This window comes from Narcine bancroftii, chromosome 4 (assembly GCF_036971445.1).
Source record: "Narcine bancroftii isolate sNarBan1 chromosome 4, sNarBan1.hap1, whole genome shotgun sequence".
In the NCBI taxonomy this organism is placed as follows: Eukaryota; Metazoa; Chordata; class Chondrichthyes; order Torpediniformes; family Narcinidae; genus Narcine; species Narcine bancroftii.
In genome coordinates, this window is record NC_091472.1 from 231,168,141 (window position 1) to 231,186,823 (window position 18,683).

At 41.4% G+C, this 18,683-nt stretch overlaps 1 protein-coding gene and 1 long non-coding RNA gene across 3 annotated transcripts in view; one reads left to right on the plus strand and one right to left on the minus strand.

Annotated features, from left to right (window-relative positions):
* The window catches only part of LOC138761702 (aryl hydrocarbon receptor-like), a 144,965-nt gene extending 134,604 nt beyond the window's left edge, over positions 1-10,361 (minus strand). Inside the window, exons 1-2 of one of the 2 annotated variants that reach the window (XM_069934285.1) lie at positions 9,930-10,361; positions 9,404-9,591 (exon numbers count right to left, since the gene is read on the minus strand). In XM_069934285.1, coding sequence (XP_069790386.1) covers positions 9,404-9,591; positions 9,930-9,988 — 247 coding nt within the window. In that variant the 5' untranslated portion in view covers positions 9,989-10,361. The remainder of the gene's footprint in view (positions 1-9,403; positions 9,592-9,929) is intronic. The other variant, XM_069934284.1, reaches the window with a different exon arrangement.
* LOC138761703 (uncharacterized) lies at positions 9,096-13,697 on the plus strand. Its single transcript, XR_011356436.1, has 3 exons — positions 9,096-9,164; positions 11,854-11,988; positions 12,808-13,697. It is a non-coding gene; the product is annotated as an uncharacterized lncRNA (long non-coding RNA).
* Positions 13,698-18,683: the final 4,986 nt, after the last annotated feature.

Genomic DNA, 18,683 nt, shown 5'->3' on the forward strand with positions numbered 1-18,683 from the left:
TCCCAGTACCGATCCCTGAATCACACCACTAGTCACAGGCCTCCAATCTGAGAAGCAATCTTCCACCACTACTTTCTGGCTTCTCCTGTCCAGCCACCATCAAATCCAGTTCACTATATTACCATGAATACCTAATATCTGAACCTTCCTGACTAATCTCGCATGCGGGACCTTGTCAAAGGCCTTATTAAAGTCCATGTAGACAACACCCACAGCCTTTCCTTTGTTAACTTTCCCTGCAACCTCCTCGAAAAACTCTACAAGATTAGTTAAACGTGACCTACCACCCTCAAAGCCATCTTGATTATCCCTAATCAGTCCCTGGCTATCCAAATAATTGTATATCTCATCTCTTAGAACACCCTCCAATAATTTACCTACCATTGACATCAGGCTCACCGACCTATAATTTCCTACTATTCTGCCGAAGGTCAAATATTTGTCCACCTCCACTTCAAAGACATCTAGGGATCCAGTTCCCACCACCAACTTGGGCAGAGAATTCCAGAGCCTCACCTCTCTCTGCCAGAAGCAATTTCTACATATCCTAGTTTGAAATAACCAGCTCCTTACCTTGCAGCTCAGTCCTCTTATTCAAGACTCTCTCACTAGTGAAAACATCTCAATATCTATCCTGTGAAGGACTGGGGTTCGAATTCCACACAGTCTGTAAGGAGTTGGTACGATCTCCCCATGTCTGCGAGGGTTTTCCCCAGGGTCTCTAGTTTCCTCCCACTGCTCAAAATGTACATGTTTGTACATTGTTCTGAGCTCCATTGTTCCAAGCCCCACATTCTTCAGTCTCTATAAATACAAATTTGCAAGGTTATAAAATGATAAACCAACTACCATGGCCAAAAATAAAGTCCTGCCTTCATATTGTGCCCCTAAACACCACAGCCAATTAAATATTTCAGTGTTAGTCACTGTCCTGATGTACAAGATGAGGAAGCCAACTTACACACACCAAGCTTCCTCGAGGTTACGCATGATACAATATAATTGGTTACACAGGCTATGCATCACACCCCAAAAGTTAAATAATTGGGACCCAACAGTATCAGACAGATGTTTTCGCTGTAAAAAGGAAGCGGGAACAACAATACATGCAATTTGGACATGTGAGAAAGTGGAAAAATTTTGGGACGATCCAAACCAGGTATTAAATAAAATCACAAAAAGCAACATACCAAAAAACCCAGAGATCTTCCTTCTAAGTAATATAAGAAATAAAGAACTTGGACTCTATTTGGATGGAGCACAAAAAAGATTTATTATGATAGTCCTAGCTGTAGCAAAAAAAATGTATTATGTCAACATGGAAATTAGAAGACAACTTGAGAATACAGCAATGGTACATAGAAATAAATAAATATATTCCATTAGAAAAAATAACATACAATTTAAGAAATAACATCACAATATTCGAACAAATATGGGAACCATACATGAAATAGAGAGATCCTACCATGGACTACCACCTAAAATGACAGAAGGAGAAGACAACGAAATGAACTGACTCAATAAATAAAAGTAAGACAAAAATTTCTTGTTTATTTTTATTAAGTGACGACATTGTTTAACGGGTTTAATGTAACTTATAGATTGAACTTTGAATAAATGGGAAGGCGGGGAGAGGGAGGGAGGGAAGGGAGGGGGAAAAAAGGGGAGAAAATGACACTGTATATATTCAAGAGAAAAATGTCTGTATGTATTTTGGTCAGTATGGTTTATAGTCTGAAAAATAAAAATTTTTTAAAAAAACAGCAATGGGTTAATAACCTGATCTAATAGTTTATGGGCATTGACTGAGAGGTAAATGCGGAAATATCAGAGAGAACTTCTCTGCTACAGCTTGTGCTGAATTAGTGAACACCATGTCTATTGAAAAAAAATGAGTTGATGCTGCAAGTTCCCCAAGCGTTTCACTGAAATCAGTGCAATAACTGCCCTTATGGTTCACTAAATTCTCCTACCCCCATTACGAGGCACACACAGCTTTTACATTTGTGTGCAAAAGGAGGAGACTTTTCCTGACATTTGGTTTATTAACTGCAAGGGACAGAAGAAAGTGTGTGCATTTTCATAATTACAATATCATGTAAAAGTAATGCATTCAAGTTACAATACGACCTTGTAAACCGATTAAAAAAAAGTGAAAACCATACAGCACTGTTACATAGAAAAGACTATTCAGCCCATCTAATCCATGCTAAACTATGATTCTGCCTGGCCCCATCGACCTTCACCGGACCGTAGCTCTTCATATCCCTCCATCCACATACTGATCCAAATTTCTCTTAAATGCTCAAATCAAAACTGCATTCATCGCTTCAACTGGCAGCCCATTCTACACTCTCAGCACTGACAACACCCCTCAAACATTTCACCATTCACCCATAACCCATTCCTTTAGTTTTTTTTTTAAATCTCATCTGACCTCAATGGAAAAAGCCTGCTTGCATTTACTCCATCTTCATTTTGCATACCTTTTAAATCTCCCTCATTCTTCTATGCCTCAGGAAATAAAGTCCTAACCTTTCTCTGTAATTCACTTCCTCAAGTTCCAGCAACTCTTCTCTCCTCTGCGCTCTTCCAATTTTATTTAGTTCTTTTATGGTTTGGGAGTCCCAGTCAATATGCTGAAAAGTTAAAACCACCTATCACAATTTTATGTTTCTTGCAACCCTCTTCAAATATGCTCCTCCAATTCCCACTGGTTATTGGGTGCTCTATAATGTCATCCTTTTCTCATTCCTCAGTTCCAAACATATAGATTCAGTAGACGAGCCCTCTAGCCTGTCCTGTTTGAATACTACTGTAATATGACCCCAGACAATACCATTCATTCCCCTTTCATCCCTCCCTATCACATCAAAAACAATGGAACCCCAGATCATTAACCTTCCATTGAGTTATTTGAAAACAGCAAGAAAGATTTAATCTGCATGAAGCGAACCAAGGACGGTGTGAAGTCAGGTCACGTTGATGTTTGAACACCTAGTTAGTGCTGGTGTGAAAATGTGGTTGCAGTCATTTTCAAGCTGAGACAGCTATTTCTTTTCTTTGGCTTGGCTTCGCGGACGAAGATTTATGGAGGGGGTAAAAAGTCCACGTCAGCTGCAGGCTCGTTTGTGGCTGACAAGTCCGATGCGGGACAGGCAGACACGATTGCAGCGGTTGCAGGGGAAAATTGGTTGGTTGGGGTTGGGTGTTGGGTTTTTCCTCCTTTGCCTTTTGTCAGTGAGGTGGGCTCTGCGGTCTTCTTCAAAGGAGGTTGCTGCCCGCCAAACTGTGAGGCGCCAAGATGCACGGTTTGAGGCGTTATCAGCCCACTGGCGGTGGTCAATGTGGCAGGCACCAAGAGATTTCTTTAGGCAGTCCTTGTACCTTTTCTTTGGTGCACCTCTGTCACGGTGGCCAGTGGAGAGCTCGCCATATAACACGATCTTGGGAAGGCGATGGTCCTCCATTCTGGAGACGTGACCCATCCAGCGCAGCTGGATCTTCAGCAGCGTGGACTCGATGCTGTCGACCTCTGCCATCTCGAGTACTTCGACGTTAGGGATGTAAGCGCTCCAATGGATGTTGAGGATGGAGCGGAGACAACGCTGGTGGAAGCGTTCTAGGAGCCGTAGGTGGTGCCGGTAGAGGACCCATGATTCGGAGCCGAACAGGAGTGTGGGTATGACAACGGCTCTGTATACGCTTATCTTTGTGAGGTTTTTCAGTTGGTTGTTTTTCCAGACTCTTTTGTGTAGTCTTCCAAAGGCGCTATTTGCCTTGGCGAGTCTGTTGACTATCTCATTGTCATGAGAATGAGACAGCTATATAGCTCTGAGAACACCTCTTCTATCCCTAACACTCAGATGCACAAGTAGCTTTGAGATATTGTCTACTAGGGGCAGTACATCTAAACTCTGGTTATTGCACACCATGTGGCTAAGGTGATTCTAAGGCCTTGCAGAAAGGTGAAAGAATTAAAGGAATCAACAGAGTTTTAAGAGGCAGAATCGCAAGAAAGCAGCTTATATCATCAAGGATCCTCTCCACCCAGGCTATGCCCTCTTCTTACTGCTACCATCAGGAAGGAGCCTGAAGACAAACACCAAACAGTACAAAACCAGCTTCTTTCCTTCCATCAGGTTTCAGAATGGACAAAAAAAAAACCACAGACACTCACTTCCTCACACTTCTCTCTTCTTTTTATAAACATTGTATTTATGGAAATGTAATTTATAGCCATTTTTCCATCTGTAATGCAAAATACTGGTGCGTCAAAACAACAAATTCTATGACGTGTTCATGACAATAAAGCTGATTCTTCTTCAATGTCTACAATGAATTGGAGAAAAAGGTGCCTCATGCAATGATCAACAGCAACAACTCCAGACACCAACAATTGCAGAAAAAGATATCAAGTCTCTGACTCAAACTTGTCACATTGGACTGACAGATTGGCCAGGTTCATTTGGAGTAGGTAATATTTGACTAGAATGAATGGGTTTCAAAAACTGTGAAGTTACCGTAGCTAACAAAAAATAATTAACAAGTGAATGTTTTCCTTATAGAATGCAGTGAATCTTTGAATGTTTGTACTAATTTTGATTTAAAAATATGTATAGATGCAAGCAAAATCATTGTCTGGTGTGATCTGTAGTGTGCAGAATTTGAGTGGCAACATCCTGCCTTTTAAATTTTTTTAAATGTTTATTTACAACACAGTAGAAGCCAAATTCCCGGCATTGAAACCTGCACTGCTCAATTACACACAATTAACCTACCAACCGTGTACATTTTTGAGGGTGGGAGGTAACCAGCGCACCCAGGGGAAACCCACACAGATCACAGGAGAATGTACAAACTCCTTGCAGACAGTGCCAGATTCGAACCAGGGTCACTGGTGCTGTGATAGGATCGTGTTAACAGTGTTGAGTCCTTGCATGAAAACAATGATGTTATAAAGATTGGAGGACAGGAAGTAAACACATCAGGACACTACCACTTCAAGGGAAATAACTCAAGGAAAACATTAGTTTCCAAATTTTGGTCTGTTTGGACTTGGTCAATTGCCTCAACATTAAAGTTGTTCCCATGCCCTAGAGCTCCTGAAATATTTGCATGCCACGCTACCAGCAGAGTGATCCAATTCACTTGTCTCTCCACCTGCATTCCACTATCTTAGGCCCTCTGCAGTCTTTTACCCCCTCAACCTTACCCCCTTTGAGATACTTGACATTGCCCCTTCCCATTTATGCCTTGAAAAAGGGACCCAACCCAAAATACTGACTGACCACTTCTACCCATGGACTTTTCCTGACCTGTGGAACTCCTCCAGCTTCCTACTGTTTTGCTGAAGATTCAAGCATCTGCAATGTTTGTGTTTCCCCAAAGTGATCCAACTTTCTGGTCCATTCAACTTCAACTTGCTCAGTCATTTTCATCTCTCCAAGCATTTACAAAATTGGACCTGCTTCTGAGCAGAGCAAGAAACTAGATGACTGTGACACTTCTCTCGGAGTGATGGTTGAAGGACAATGCTGGCCATAACAGCAGGGAGAGTGCTCTGTTGCCACTCTTCTAAAGGTCCTATCGATCCTTTCTGCAAGGAGTTTGCACATCTACCCATCCACCCCAGCCCAGGATCTGTGTGGGTTTCTTCCATATGCTCCGGTTTCCTCCCACCTTTCAAAAATGTACTGGGGTTATAGGTTAATTGGTGTATTTAGGGGGCAAGGGTTCATGGACCAGAAAGGTCTGTTGCCATCCTGTAGGTTTAAATGTAAACATTTCAATCAACCCAAGAGCTCAGATACGTAGGTCTAAGATTAGTGACTTCCCCCAAAGGGAACCAGGAGGCTCTGCTACCAGTTTCGTTGACAGATTCTGTCCACACTACCAACGCTCTGAGCTGACTGATTATTTTCTAACATTAGGCATCTACGTGGCTCTAAATGGTTTGAAGACCACATCCATCATTAGCTGTTATGGTTGCCATAGTATTTAACATTTCTAATGGAGGGTTGAGGCAAATAAACAAGTTCACACAGAAAAACACACACCTAGAATCTGCAAAAGCGATACACCTGCAACTGTCTGTGTACGGATAATAAAAGGATTGTCAGGTACTAATAACTGTTGGAGTGCACAATTATTATACTGCTAACCAGTTTTCAGAGATACCTGCAGTACTGCTTACACTGAGTGCTGCATTTCATCACTGACTCGCTCCCACTCTGTTCACACTGGGATCCATAGTTGTGTTTAATGAAACAGCAAATAAATAAAATCCAAAGCTTTTCCAATTAAATACAGGTACTCCCTGACTTACAACCTGCTTGACTTACGTTCATCCACATATACGACCAATTTTTTTGTTTCAAATAAAAAAAATATAAAATTTACGCGGTTTTCGTTGTATTTGACAGGGATACAGGCTATGTGAGCTCACCACGCATGTGCCAACTGAAAACTCGCACATGCGCGCAAGAATTAAGATGGCCACACCAGCTGATGGACCCCGAAATGCCGACTAATGAGGTAAGAATGCAAATTTTGGCTCTAACATACCCTGTATCCCTGTTATAGTTACAGCAAAACTCTACAATGAAAGAAAGGTTTGATTAAAAAGTTTGCTTTAAGACTTCAGTACTCCACGCGTATGGACAAAATTCCGACTTGCGTCCATTCCAAGATATGACTGATCTTTCGGACCCAATTATGATTGTAAGTCGGGGTATCTACATTTGCACTTACTGGTGGAAGCCTTCTAACTCCTGTCTAACACAGTCACTGTATCTGTGTCACCGGAGTCGGTGAAACAAACCATTTAACACAGCCGTAGAAATAATAGATCAACTTGTCTGAAACTGGCAAGGGTTGGCTGATTCCAATATTTTAATCTTCAGTGAAAGCTCTGCCCTTCTCCCATCACAGAATAACAATTCATAAAATAGAACAAACCAATGCGATACTTGTGCAACTAAAGTAAGATTTGATTTGTTCTTGTAGTCACGAAAGAGCAATAAAGGCCTGTTTATTACTAATTATCCTCCCCTCTCATTTATCTTGGAGCTCTGTTCCAGGTAACAGCCTTACGTTATCTCACCATTCTTTACTCACGCAAGCTTCCACATTGTTTGGCAAGCACACTCAACTTCAAGAGACGCTGCTGACAAGCTGCATCCTGATCGCCTGGGATGAGTGGAATGCTGAGAAAGCATCAAATACAATTCCATGACTTCACTGTGTTCATTAGTGTTGTCCATGATCTCTCACTCACCTAATCACACACCAAGGTCCAACTGACACTCGTGTTTCTATCTACCTGGTCACCAGCAAGTTCTGACTTATAGCAAAACCGAGCTTTGTTTTTACAAGACTGGCTGTGGACTTGCACTCTCCAGCATGAATGACACAGCAAAACCACTTTGCGACTTGGGAACAACAGGTTAGGATATGCTGAAGTTAGCACTAAAACAGCCAAGATGGCAGGCATCAATCAACCAACTAATCCAGCTGGTCCTGCAGGGAATTTACAGACATTCAATCCTAATATAGTACAACTGAGGGGGAGGAGGAAGAGGGGTGTGACTTCCACCGCACCACATCCCAATCTCCCAGATTGTCTAACCCAAGGGATTAGATTTAGATCTATTGTCAGAGAACAGACAGAACATCAGATTCAACCCTGAGATTCCTTTTTCCTGTGGGTGTAGCAGAATTACCACTAATTGGTAGTGCAAAACATAAACTGTACACAATGCAAACAGATAATGAATGTAAACAAATTGACTGTGCAATATAAAGAGAACAAAGAAAATCAATAAAGTCCATGAGTAAGAGACCTTAAATGAGTCTCTAGGCCTTTTCACACCACCCTTCTTGGACCCGGTGAAATTCCCGGGAATGCAGGACCTCCTGGGCTTTTCACACCACAGTTCAAATTCCTGGGAATTTGCCTTCCCTGGTAACTCAGGGGAGGTCCCGCAACCAATGAGTAGGAGCAAGTTCACGCCCCCTGTCCGCCGGACGCTCACCTGCTCCCTCCCTCCCCCAATCGGCCATTCGTTGGTCAGTCCTGGGCTGTGTCCTGGAACTTCTCCAGCGGATGAGGAGGAGAGGGAACAAGAGGTCGGTGGGCTTTCACCATTAATTACCCATGATGTGAAAAATGATGCGGGCAGGGTCCCCAGGGACAATGCAAGCCTGTGACAGGGGTTCAGCAACCCCTGTTCTGCTGATCAATTACAGAATCCAATTAGGATCTCAGACCCCACCCCTTCTGATTTTCCCTCCACCTGTCTGCCTGGACTCTCATGGGGTGACAGTCCTTGGGCGCCCCCTTCTCTGCCAAAGCGAATCCACAGTGAACAGAGGGCAGATCACACTTCCCAGCCAGATAGGCTCAATTCTTTGTTCATCTCCTTTTGTCCAATAACTTTTGACCAGTGCTTTTATTTTTCTAACAACTGATCTGGTGTTTGGTCACGCAGCAGAGAAACATAGGAATGGACCCAGGCAAAAAGGGATTGATGCACACAGCAACATTTAACTTTGAGAGGTGGGGATGTGGAAGAGGTGTCGGAGACGGAATAGTTCCGGCGAGGGGAGTGCGGGTTTTGTAGAAATGCAAGTTTGAAGGAAAAAAAGTAGGAAAACCAAAACAGCCTCAGCCATTCTAAACAGTCCTGCCGAGCGCGGCGTTGAACCCACGCCTGATCACTCGGAGCACAAACCCGCCTGCATGCAATCTCGTTGTACACAAACCTGGCTCTGCAGGGAGGCAGACAGCGCAGTGATGCCTGGAAGACCAGGGAAGGCAGTCTAAACCTTGGAAGAGCTCCATAAAGCCCTTTTACTCCCGGCTGCACCAACTAAGCGCCCATATGCGCTTCCTGACCGCCAGAGTAAATCCCACATCACACTCGGGTTAAAATCTACACACCGTCGTGCATTCTGAAATCTCTGCCAAATATAGTGTTTGATGCCGGGTCTGTGCTGAATTAAAACAGGATAGAAACTCAGCTGCTCCCTCCCGCGCTTGAGGCACGCACACATGTAGAGCGAGCTGCCTGGCCCTCCCTCTCTCTGCATGTCTGCCTGCACCATGTGTAGGGCTGTATGTATCTGTCTTTGTCTATGGACGTGCTATCCACATGCAGGTCTGTGAGTGTCTCACTGTCGGTGGTTGTGCACCATGTCAACGGTGTCGTCTGTGAGTTTGCCAACACACAGGCCAGATGAAAGTTCTCATCAGTTTGTGTCCCCAGAGGGGGTCCCTGTCTCTCTGTCAGGGTTGCTCACTGCCTTTCTCTCTCTGGGCTCTCTCTAAGGCCGGGTCCATGTGTTTTTTTCCGCAACTCAAGAGTGCTGCGTCCATTGACCCCGGCCCATGACTTACCGCTGAAGAAGCTCTTGGCTTTCAAGTAGCCCACACTAAGCCGCAGCACGGAGAGTTTGTCCAGTCGGGCCCGCACGTCCTCGGGGAAGGGCAGCAGGCCTGTGAGTTTATCCAGCTCGCTGTTCAAACGGTCCCGGTGCCTTTTGGACGGGTTCCATTTAACGCCGTCAGCGGCGGGCGGCCTTGGGCTGGCATGTCAGGAAGGGAACAGAGGGAGGCTTTGTAGGAACCGCCAACACCGTGGAGAACCTCTCTTTTCTGCCCGCTCCCTGCTTCCCTCCTTTCCTCATTCTCTTACTATCCCTTCCTCATTCCCTCCCTCTTACTATCCCTCCCTTTCCCCTTCCTCATTCCCTCTCTCTCTCCTTTACTATCCCCCTCTCCCTCCTTCACTCGCTCCCTCTATCTCTCCCTCCCTTTCTCCTTCCTTGTCTAACCCCTCTCATCTAACCTCTCCACCCTCCCTCCGAACCCTCGCTCGTTCCGTCCCTCCTTTGCAACCTCCCTCTCCCCCTCCCTTCCTTACCTCTTTTGCATGGGTTTCTTCCTCTTTTTCACGGCGTACACCCCTCCGCCGCCCAACATCGTGCAAGAATCTGTATCCCCGCAGTGAAAGGAATCCACTGGCCGAAGCCGGAGCGTTCCCGGGACAGGCGCTGCTCTCCAGCGGAACCAGCCCGTACCTCCCGGCGCCGCTCCGGCTCGCCCGGACCCGGGTGCCAATCCGTCAACAAAGCACAGATCCCCAGCTCCCAATCGTCCAGGCTCCCTGGGAACTCAGTCAGACTCGCCGGCCGTCGATGTATCCCTCCTGCTGCGGCTGAGAACTTTCCCTGTCTACCTCACCCTGGTGTTTGTGTCTCTCCCTCGTCCCTGGGCTGGGCTCAGCTCAATCCGCCCAAACATAATTGGCTCCTGCCTGTGACTCTCCCGGAATAGCAGCGGCGAGGGAGGAGGATGTTTCAGGTTCAGAATGAAAATGTATTGACATGAACATGGGTCAGGAAATTCGATGTTTTACGCCAGCATTATTATGCATTACAGGTGCAAAAATTGCTATAAATTACAGTTCTGCAAATCAACTCTTTAACAATAAAAAAAAGCCCAAATAAAAGAGAAAAAAAGTGAGGTCATATCTGTGCTTCATTGTCCATTCCGAAATCTGATGGTGGAGGACAAGAAGCTATTTTTGTAATGTTGGGTGCTTGGTTTCAGGTGGCCTCCTTCCTGATGGTAGCAGTGAGAAGAGAGTGGTGAGGGTCCTTGATGATAGAGGCTGCTTTCTTGAGACTCCACCTTTATTGCAGATGTCCTTAGTGGAGTGAAGAGTGATGCCCCCATGATGGTGCTGGCTGAGTTCACAACCTTGTCCTGTCCTGACCGTGATGCAACCAGTCGGAATGCTCTCCATGGTACACCTGTAGAAATTTGCAAGGGCCTTTGGTGACGTACCAAATCTCCTCAAACTCCTCATGAGATATAGCCTGCTGGCGAACTTCTTCATGATTACATCGACATGGAGGACCCAGAACAGATCTTCAGAAACGTTGACATCCCGGGAATTTGAAGTTCTTTACCCTCTCCACTCCAGTTCTTTGGATGTAGGGCAGAGAGGAGTGCCGCTGGAACAGAAGTGGTTCAAACACAATCCTAGCCAAATCGTTCAGAGCGCAGGTTCTGCTCCTCTGTTTTGGTTTTCATTTTCTGAGCTCTCATAATTGAGGAGGCCATTGAGGCAAAATGTATTTTTCAGTGAGAGCACCCAAAAGGTAACTTGACTATTGCTGAGAAGGTGCACTCCCTCCCCCCACCCCCTCCAGAGCAGAGGGAAGGTTCAAATCAGCATGTGTGTTTAATGTGGAGATCATTGGAGGAAAGGGCTTGGAAGGGTACCGATCAAATGGGACCAACACAGAATCCAACTTGGTTAGAATGGATGAGTTGGGCTGAAGGGCCTGTTCTGCGCTGTACGACTCTGTGAAGGGCAACTCTCAATAACGCACAACACTGCCTGTTTGTGTTATTGAATGCAAAAAAGAAGAAGGCGGTTGGCCCATTAGCCTTTGCTGGGGGGGCGTGGCAAGATGGCGTAAGGATCAGACGTGCCTTCCAGTCCTCTCCTGACTCTATCTTATTGTTTTGTCTAGAAATGCCCGTTAAAATTCTTTAAAAGTTTAGATAACTTCAGTGCTGTTAATTTAACTTCTGATGGTACAACTGGTGGAAAAGAGCAAAAAAAAACGACAAAATCTTCCAAAATCATTCCAAGTTCAGGTTTATTATCATCTGACTATACATTTCCAACCTGATAAAACAGTGTTTCTCTGGGCTACAGTGCACATGCATGAATACACACACAATGCACAGCATATATATAAATTTAAACTAAATGTATATGAATATTTTGCGATGATTTACTCGGTTAAGGATTCTTTTCATCAATCTCACAGCCTACAAGAGGAGGCTAATTCCAGCCTGGCAGTCCTGATTTTGATACTTCTGTACCTCCTTCTTGATGGCAGTGGATCAAAGATACGGTGTGTGGATTTAAAGGGTCTTCGACAATTCTTTGAGCCCTATTTAAGGTAAATGTCATCAATAGAAGAAAGGAAGACTCCAGTGATTTTTTTTTTGCCCGTTTTGATGATCCTCTGTATTGACTTCCAGTCCAATGCTTTGCAGCTACCAAATCACACAGGTCCAGTACCTGCAGATTATTTATTTTTGCTTCTGCTTCGGTTCTGTGGGCTCCTAGGACAACGTTGGAACTTTTTTTATTTTAATTTTTTTTAAATTTAGAAATACATTACAGCAACAGCCCATGAACCCTGTGCTGCCCCAATTACACCCATGTGATCAATTCACTGATTAACCCTGTATGTCTTTTGATGTGGGAGGAAGACTGGATAGATGAGAGGGAGAATGTACAAATCCCTTACAGATAGCACCAGATGCTCAGAGCCATAACGGACGTTCCTTCTCCACTTTGAAGAGTCATAGGTCAGGGCTTGCTGGAGGTAGTGGGAATGTTGCATTTCCTTCAAGGAGTCTTTGATCACACACTTGTAGCTTTCCCTCTGTCTACCTGGCAATCTCCACCTAGGAGAGAGCTCTGAATAGAGCATCTGTTTCCAGATTTATTGTCAGAGTTACACGCCTGACATTACATACAGTCCTGAGAATCTTTCTTTCAGAGTCTGGGGTGGGTGTAGATTAAAAGTAACGGAGACTTCAATATTATTTTTTTAGGCTAGGAGAGAACAGACATTGGTTTGCTTAACCTATCTAATTTCAAGGACTTTCAATTGTCTGATGTGGGTGGACTTTATCTCCGAGGTGGGATCTCTACTACCTGGTCGAGCATAAGGACTTAGGTCTTGATCTTCAGTTTTTTTTCCCCTCAGTTGATCAAAGGCAAGGCTGCAGGATTGACAATGACAATGCCTGCTAGTTATACAGGGTCACTGTGGGACCATGCCCAAGAAGGAAGATATTTGTTTGTCCTTAATGGATTGATTGCTGGGAAGTGAGGACTGTGCATAAGGAGTGCAAAATCATTGAGGATCTTTCAGCTGCTCCCATCACGGAAGAAATCGAGAAATATCAGAGAGGCAGCGCCAGAAACAGCTTCTTCCCATGGGCAGTGAGAATGCTGAATGAACAAAGAAACTGCTCATAGTAACCACCTGAGACTCTCATATGTACACAATCTATTTATTTGTAGAAATTAAATACATATCCTTGCATATGTGCTGTTTGTCTGTAGGTGTGTTGCGTCAGGTTGTGTGTCTGTGCATTTTGCATTGAGGACCAGAGAACGCTGTTTCATTGGGTTGTACTCATACAATCAGGTGACAATAAACTTGACTTGAGAAGACTGGGATTCGTGTTCTGGAGTTTAGAAGAGTGAAGGAATCTCACCCTGTTGAGTCTGGCTGCGGGGGAGGATGGCTCTCCAGACTAAACCCAGGAGCCGCAATCTCAGGAGAGGGAGCAAGAAATGTAGGGCTCTGATCAGAAGAAATCTTAATTTTCAGCACGGTGAACTTTGGAATCCTCTACCACAGAAGGCCAAAAGTCTTAAGGAGATTGATTTCCAGCCACATCAAAAGGTATGTGGAGAGAGGTGGAAGACTGGATGAATTCCTTTGCCATTTCCTTTTCACGTTTTCCTCTCTGCAGCTGGAAGATGGGTTGAAGGTTTATCGCCTCTAGACTTTGCCTTCTTCCAGCTTGCATTTATTTCTAAAACTTTATTCAATATTTTCAAAACAAAAACTTTTACAAAATCCATAATATAAAAATGAAAACTACATTTATGTGAAATTTCAATACTGCCAAAGGACATTCCAAAGCCCTTTACACCTACAAATTAGAACTTTTTTCCCCCAAAATGTACTTTTTTTAAAATAATTTTTTTAATTTTTCACACTGTGAACCACATAAACCAAAATATGTACAAGTGTTTCTCATTAAATATACACAGAGGCATTTTCTCCTTATTTTCCTGTCCTTCCCTTCCTACCCCCCTCCAAAACCCATATTCAACATATACAATACAATAAAACCATAAAACAATATCTCCACACAAAGGAAAATAAACAAGAAAAATGCATCATCTATTTGTTACTCACTGAATCTAGTCTTTTTGTCTTATCATTTTAGGGGACGAAGGTCTGAAGCAACCCCTCTCTGTTATGTTCCATGTATGGTTCTCAAATTTGTTCAAACAATGTGACTTTATTTTTTAAATTTTATATTATTTTTTTCCAATGGAATACATTTATTCATTTCCATGTACCATTGCTGTATTCTCATGCTCCCTTCCATTTTCCAAGTTGACATTATACATTTTTTTGCTACTGCTAAGGCTATCATAATGAATCTTTTTTGTGCTTTATCCAATTTGAGGCCTAATTCTTTATTTCTTAAAGAAAGATCTCTGGATTTTTTGGTATGTTATTTTTTGTGATTTTATTTAATATTTGATTTAGTTCTTCCCAAAACGTATTCACTTTTGTACATGCCCAAATTGGATGTATTATTGTTCCCATTTCCTTCTTACAGCGACAACATCTATCTGATAATGTTAGATCCCATTCTTTTAATTTTTGAGGAGTGATACATACCCTGTGTAACCAATTATACTGTATCATGAGTAACCTTGTGTTTATTGTATTCTTCATAGTTTCAGAACGTAACTTTTCTCAAACTTCATTTTTTATCTTTATGTTTAAATCCTTTTCCCACTTTTGTTTAGGTTTATAGCTTATGTCATCATTTTCCTTATCTTGCAGCTTAATGTACATGTTTGTTATAAATCTTTTAATTATCATTGTGTCTGTAATCACATATTCAAAGCTGCTTCCTTCTGGTAATCTCAGTCTGTTTCCCAATTTATCCTTTAAATAAGATTTCAGTTGATGATATGCAAACATTGAGTTATTCCATATTTGTACTTCGACTATTCAAATGTTAATAAATTATTTCCCAAAAAACAATTTTCTATTCTTTTGATTCCTTTTCTCTCCCATTCTCTAAAGGAAAGGTTATCTATTGTAAAAGGGATTAGCTGATTTTGCATCATTAATAATTTTGGTATTTGGTAATTCATTTTTTTTTCATTCTAAGTGGATCTTCTTCCATATATTAAGTAAATGATGCAATACTAGTGAGCTTCTATATTGCACCAACTTTTCATCCTACTTATAAAGTATATGTTGAGGTACCTTTTCTCCTATTTTATCTAGCTCTATCTTAGTCCAGTCTAATTTTTCCCTTGTCTGGTAAAAATCTGTTAAATACTTAATTGTGTGACTCTATAATAATTTCTAAAGTTTGGTAACTGCAAACCATCTTGGTTATACCTCTCTGTTAATTTATCTAACACTACCCTCTGTTTCCTCCCTTTCCACAAGAATTCCCTTATTATTCTCTTTAGTTCATTAAAGAATTTCTCTGTTAAGGGAATTGGTAACATTTGAAATAAGTATTGTATCCTTGGGAACACATTCATTTTAATACAGTTTACCCTCCCTATCAACGTTAGTGGTAATTCTTTCCAATGTTCTAAGTCTTCCTGCAATTTCTTTATTAGTGGCTGATAATTTAGTTTGTACAAGTGGCTTAAGTTATTATCTAACCTGATACCAAGGTATCGGATTGCTTGTGTTTGCCATTTAAATGGTGATTCTTTTTTAAATTCTGTATAATCCGCATTACTCATTGGCATCACTTCACTTTTCTTTGTGTTGATCTTGTACCCTGATATTTCTCCATATTCCTTTAAATTTCATATGTAATTATTTTATTGATATCTCTGGTTCTGTTAGGTATACTATGATGTCATCTGCAAATAAGCTGATTTTATACTCCTTCTCCTTTATTTTTACCCCTTTTATTTTATTTTCTGTTCTTAATAGTTCTGCCAAAAGTTCTATTGCGAAGGTGAACAATGAGGTGGATAATGGACATCCCTGTCTCATTGACCTACTTAATTTAAATTGGTTCAATACATATCCATTTACTGCTACCTTTGCCAATGGTCCATTATACAATGCTTTAATCCAATTAATATATTTTTCTGGTAGATTGAACTTCTGTAATACTTTAAATAAGTAGTTCCACTCTACTCTGTCAAAGGCATTTTGTGTGTCTAAAGCAACAGCCACTGTTGAACTGCATGAATTAGATTAATAAGTTTACAGACATTATCCGCTGTTCGTCTTTTCTTAATAAATCCAGTATGATCTTGTTTTACTATTTTTGGTACACAATCGGCCAATCTGTTTGGTAATAATTTTGCTATTATCTTATAATCTGAGTTAAGTAGGGATATTGGTCTATATGATGCTGGTGTTAATGGATCCTTCCCCGTCTTTGGTATTACTGTAATTATTGCTGTCTTACATGAATCTGGCAAGTCTCTTCTACCTGGTTCATTACTTCCAGGAGAGGAGGAATCAATAACTCTTTAAATGTTTTATAAAATTCTATTGGAAATCCATCCTCTCCTGGTGTTTTATTGTTCAGCAGCTTTTTTAATATATCCTGTACTTCCTCTATTTCAAATGGTTTTATTAGTTTGTTTTGTTCCTCTTCTTGCAATTTCGGCAGTTCAATTTTAGCTAAACACTCCTCTGTTTTATCATCTTTCCCCTCGTTCTCAGTTTGGTATAATTGTTCATAAAATTCCTTAAAAGTTTCATTAATCTCTGCTGGGTTATATGTAATTTGTTTGTCCTTTTTCCTTGATGCCAATACAGTTCTTTTAGCTTGTTCTGTTTTAAGTTGCCAGGCTAATATTTTGTGTTTTTTCTCCCAGTTCGTAATACTTTTGCTTTGTTTTCATTATGTTCTTCTCCACCTTATACTTTTGTAATGTTCCGTATTTTATTTTTTTGTCCGTCAATTCTCTCTTTTTCATTATATCATCCCTTTTTACTAATTCCTTTTCTGTACTTACTATCTCCCTTTCCAACTGCTCTATTTCCCGATTGTAATCCTTTTTCTTCTTAGTTACATAACTTATTATGTCCTCTCTTTGGCTTGGCTTCGCGGACGAAGATTTATGGGGGGGGGGGGGGGGGAGGTCCTCTAATGAAGGCTTACATCGCGTCCCATAATATAAATTTGTCTTTCACTGATTCCGTTTATTTCAAAATATGTTTTAATTTGGCGTTCAATAAACTCTCTAAATTCCTGCCTTTTAAGTAGCATGGAGTTTAACCTCCATCTATATGTTCTTGGTGGGATGTCCTCCAGTTCTATTGCTAATAACAGGGGTGAATGATCTGATAGTAGTCTAGCTTTATACTCAGTTTACCTTACTCTCCCTTGAATATGGGCCAACAACAAAAACATATCAATACTTGAGTATGTTTTATGCCTACTCGAATAATATGAATATTCCTTCCCTCTTGGGTGCTGCCTCCTCCATATAAGTTTCATTTTCTGCATTGATTTAACCATAAATTTGGCTACTTTATTCTTTTTGCTCATCTTTTGTCCAATTTTATCCAACATTGGATCCAAATTAAGGTTAAAATCCCCTCCTATCAATATATTTCCTTGTGTGTCTGCAATCTTCAAAAAAAATCCTGCATAAACTTTTGATCCTCCTCGTTAGGTGCATATATATTGAGCAAATTCTGAGTATATCTGACACTTTATCATTACATACCTCCCTGCTGGATCTATTATTTCCTTCTCTATTTTGATTAGTACATTTTTATTAACTAATATGGCTACACTTCTAACTTTTGAATTAAATGATGCAGCTGCTATGTGTCCTACCCAGTCTCTCTTTAATTTGTTATGTTCCACTTCAGTTAGATGCGTTTCCTGCACAAATGCTATATCTATTTTTTCTTTCTTCAGTAAATTTAGTAGCCTTTTCCTTTTAATTTGGTTATGTATTCCATTAATGTTTATAGTCATATAGTTCAACGTGGCCATCTTATATCTTGCTTACACCTCTTTTCCGCTTCCTCGCTACCTCCATCCCCCTTTTTCCCCATTTTCATCTTTTAGTTTTCCCTTTTTCAACTCAATGTACCACAATACATTTAAAACATAAAATACTCCAACAATTCCCACACCCAATAATACCTTAACCCCAAATGCTCCCCCCCCCCTCTCTGAGTTGCCCCTTATCCCTAGTCGGGCAACCACAACTCCCCTTTCCATTTGGATTGCGATCTTGCTTGGAAGCATCAGCCCCCCCCCCCCCGAAAAACCTTTTTTTTTTACACATAACAAAGCTCTCTCTTTTTTTCCACCATTACTTCCTTCCTTCCCCTCTCTTTTCCCACTTTAGTTCTTTACATATACATTGTTTTTACATCTTTATATACATTTTATCACCGTTCTTCATTCTTGTTACATCTCTTCATCTCTCCTTCTGTCCTGCAAACGTTTTGCAAATTCTTGTGCCTCCCCAGGTATAAATATTTTAAGCACAGCTGGATGTCTTAAAATGAATTTATAACCTTTTTTCCATAAAATTGTTTGCTGTATTAAACTCCTTCCTTCTCTTTAAGAGTTCAAAACTTATGTCTGGGTAAAAAAATATTTTTTGTCCCTTGTATTCCAATGGCTTATTATCTTCTCTAACTTTATTCCTTGCCCACTCCAGTATATTTTCCCTTGTCGTATATCTCAAAAATTTTACTAAGATGAATCTTGGTTTTTGATGTGTCTGCAGTTTCGGAGCTAGTGTTCTGTGTGCCCTTTCTATTTCCATTTCTTCCTGCATTTCTGTCAATCTCAGGAAGGACCT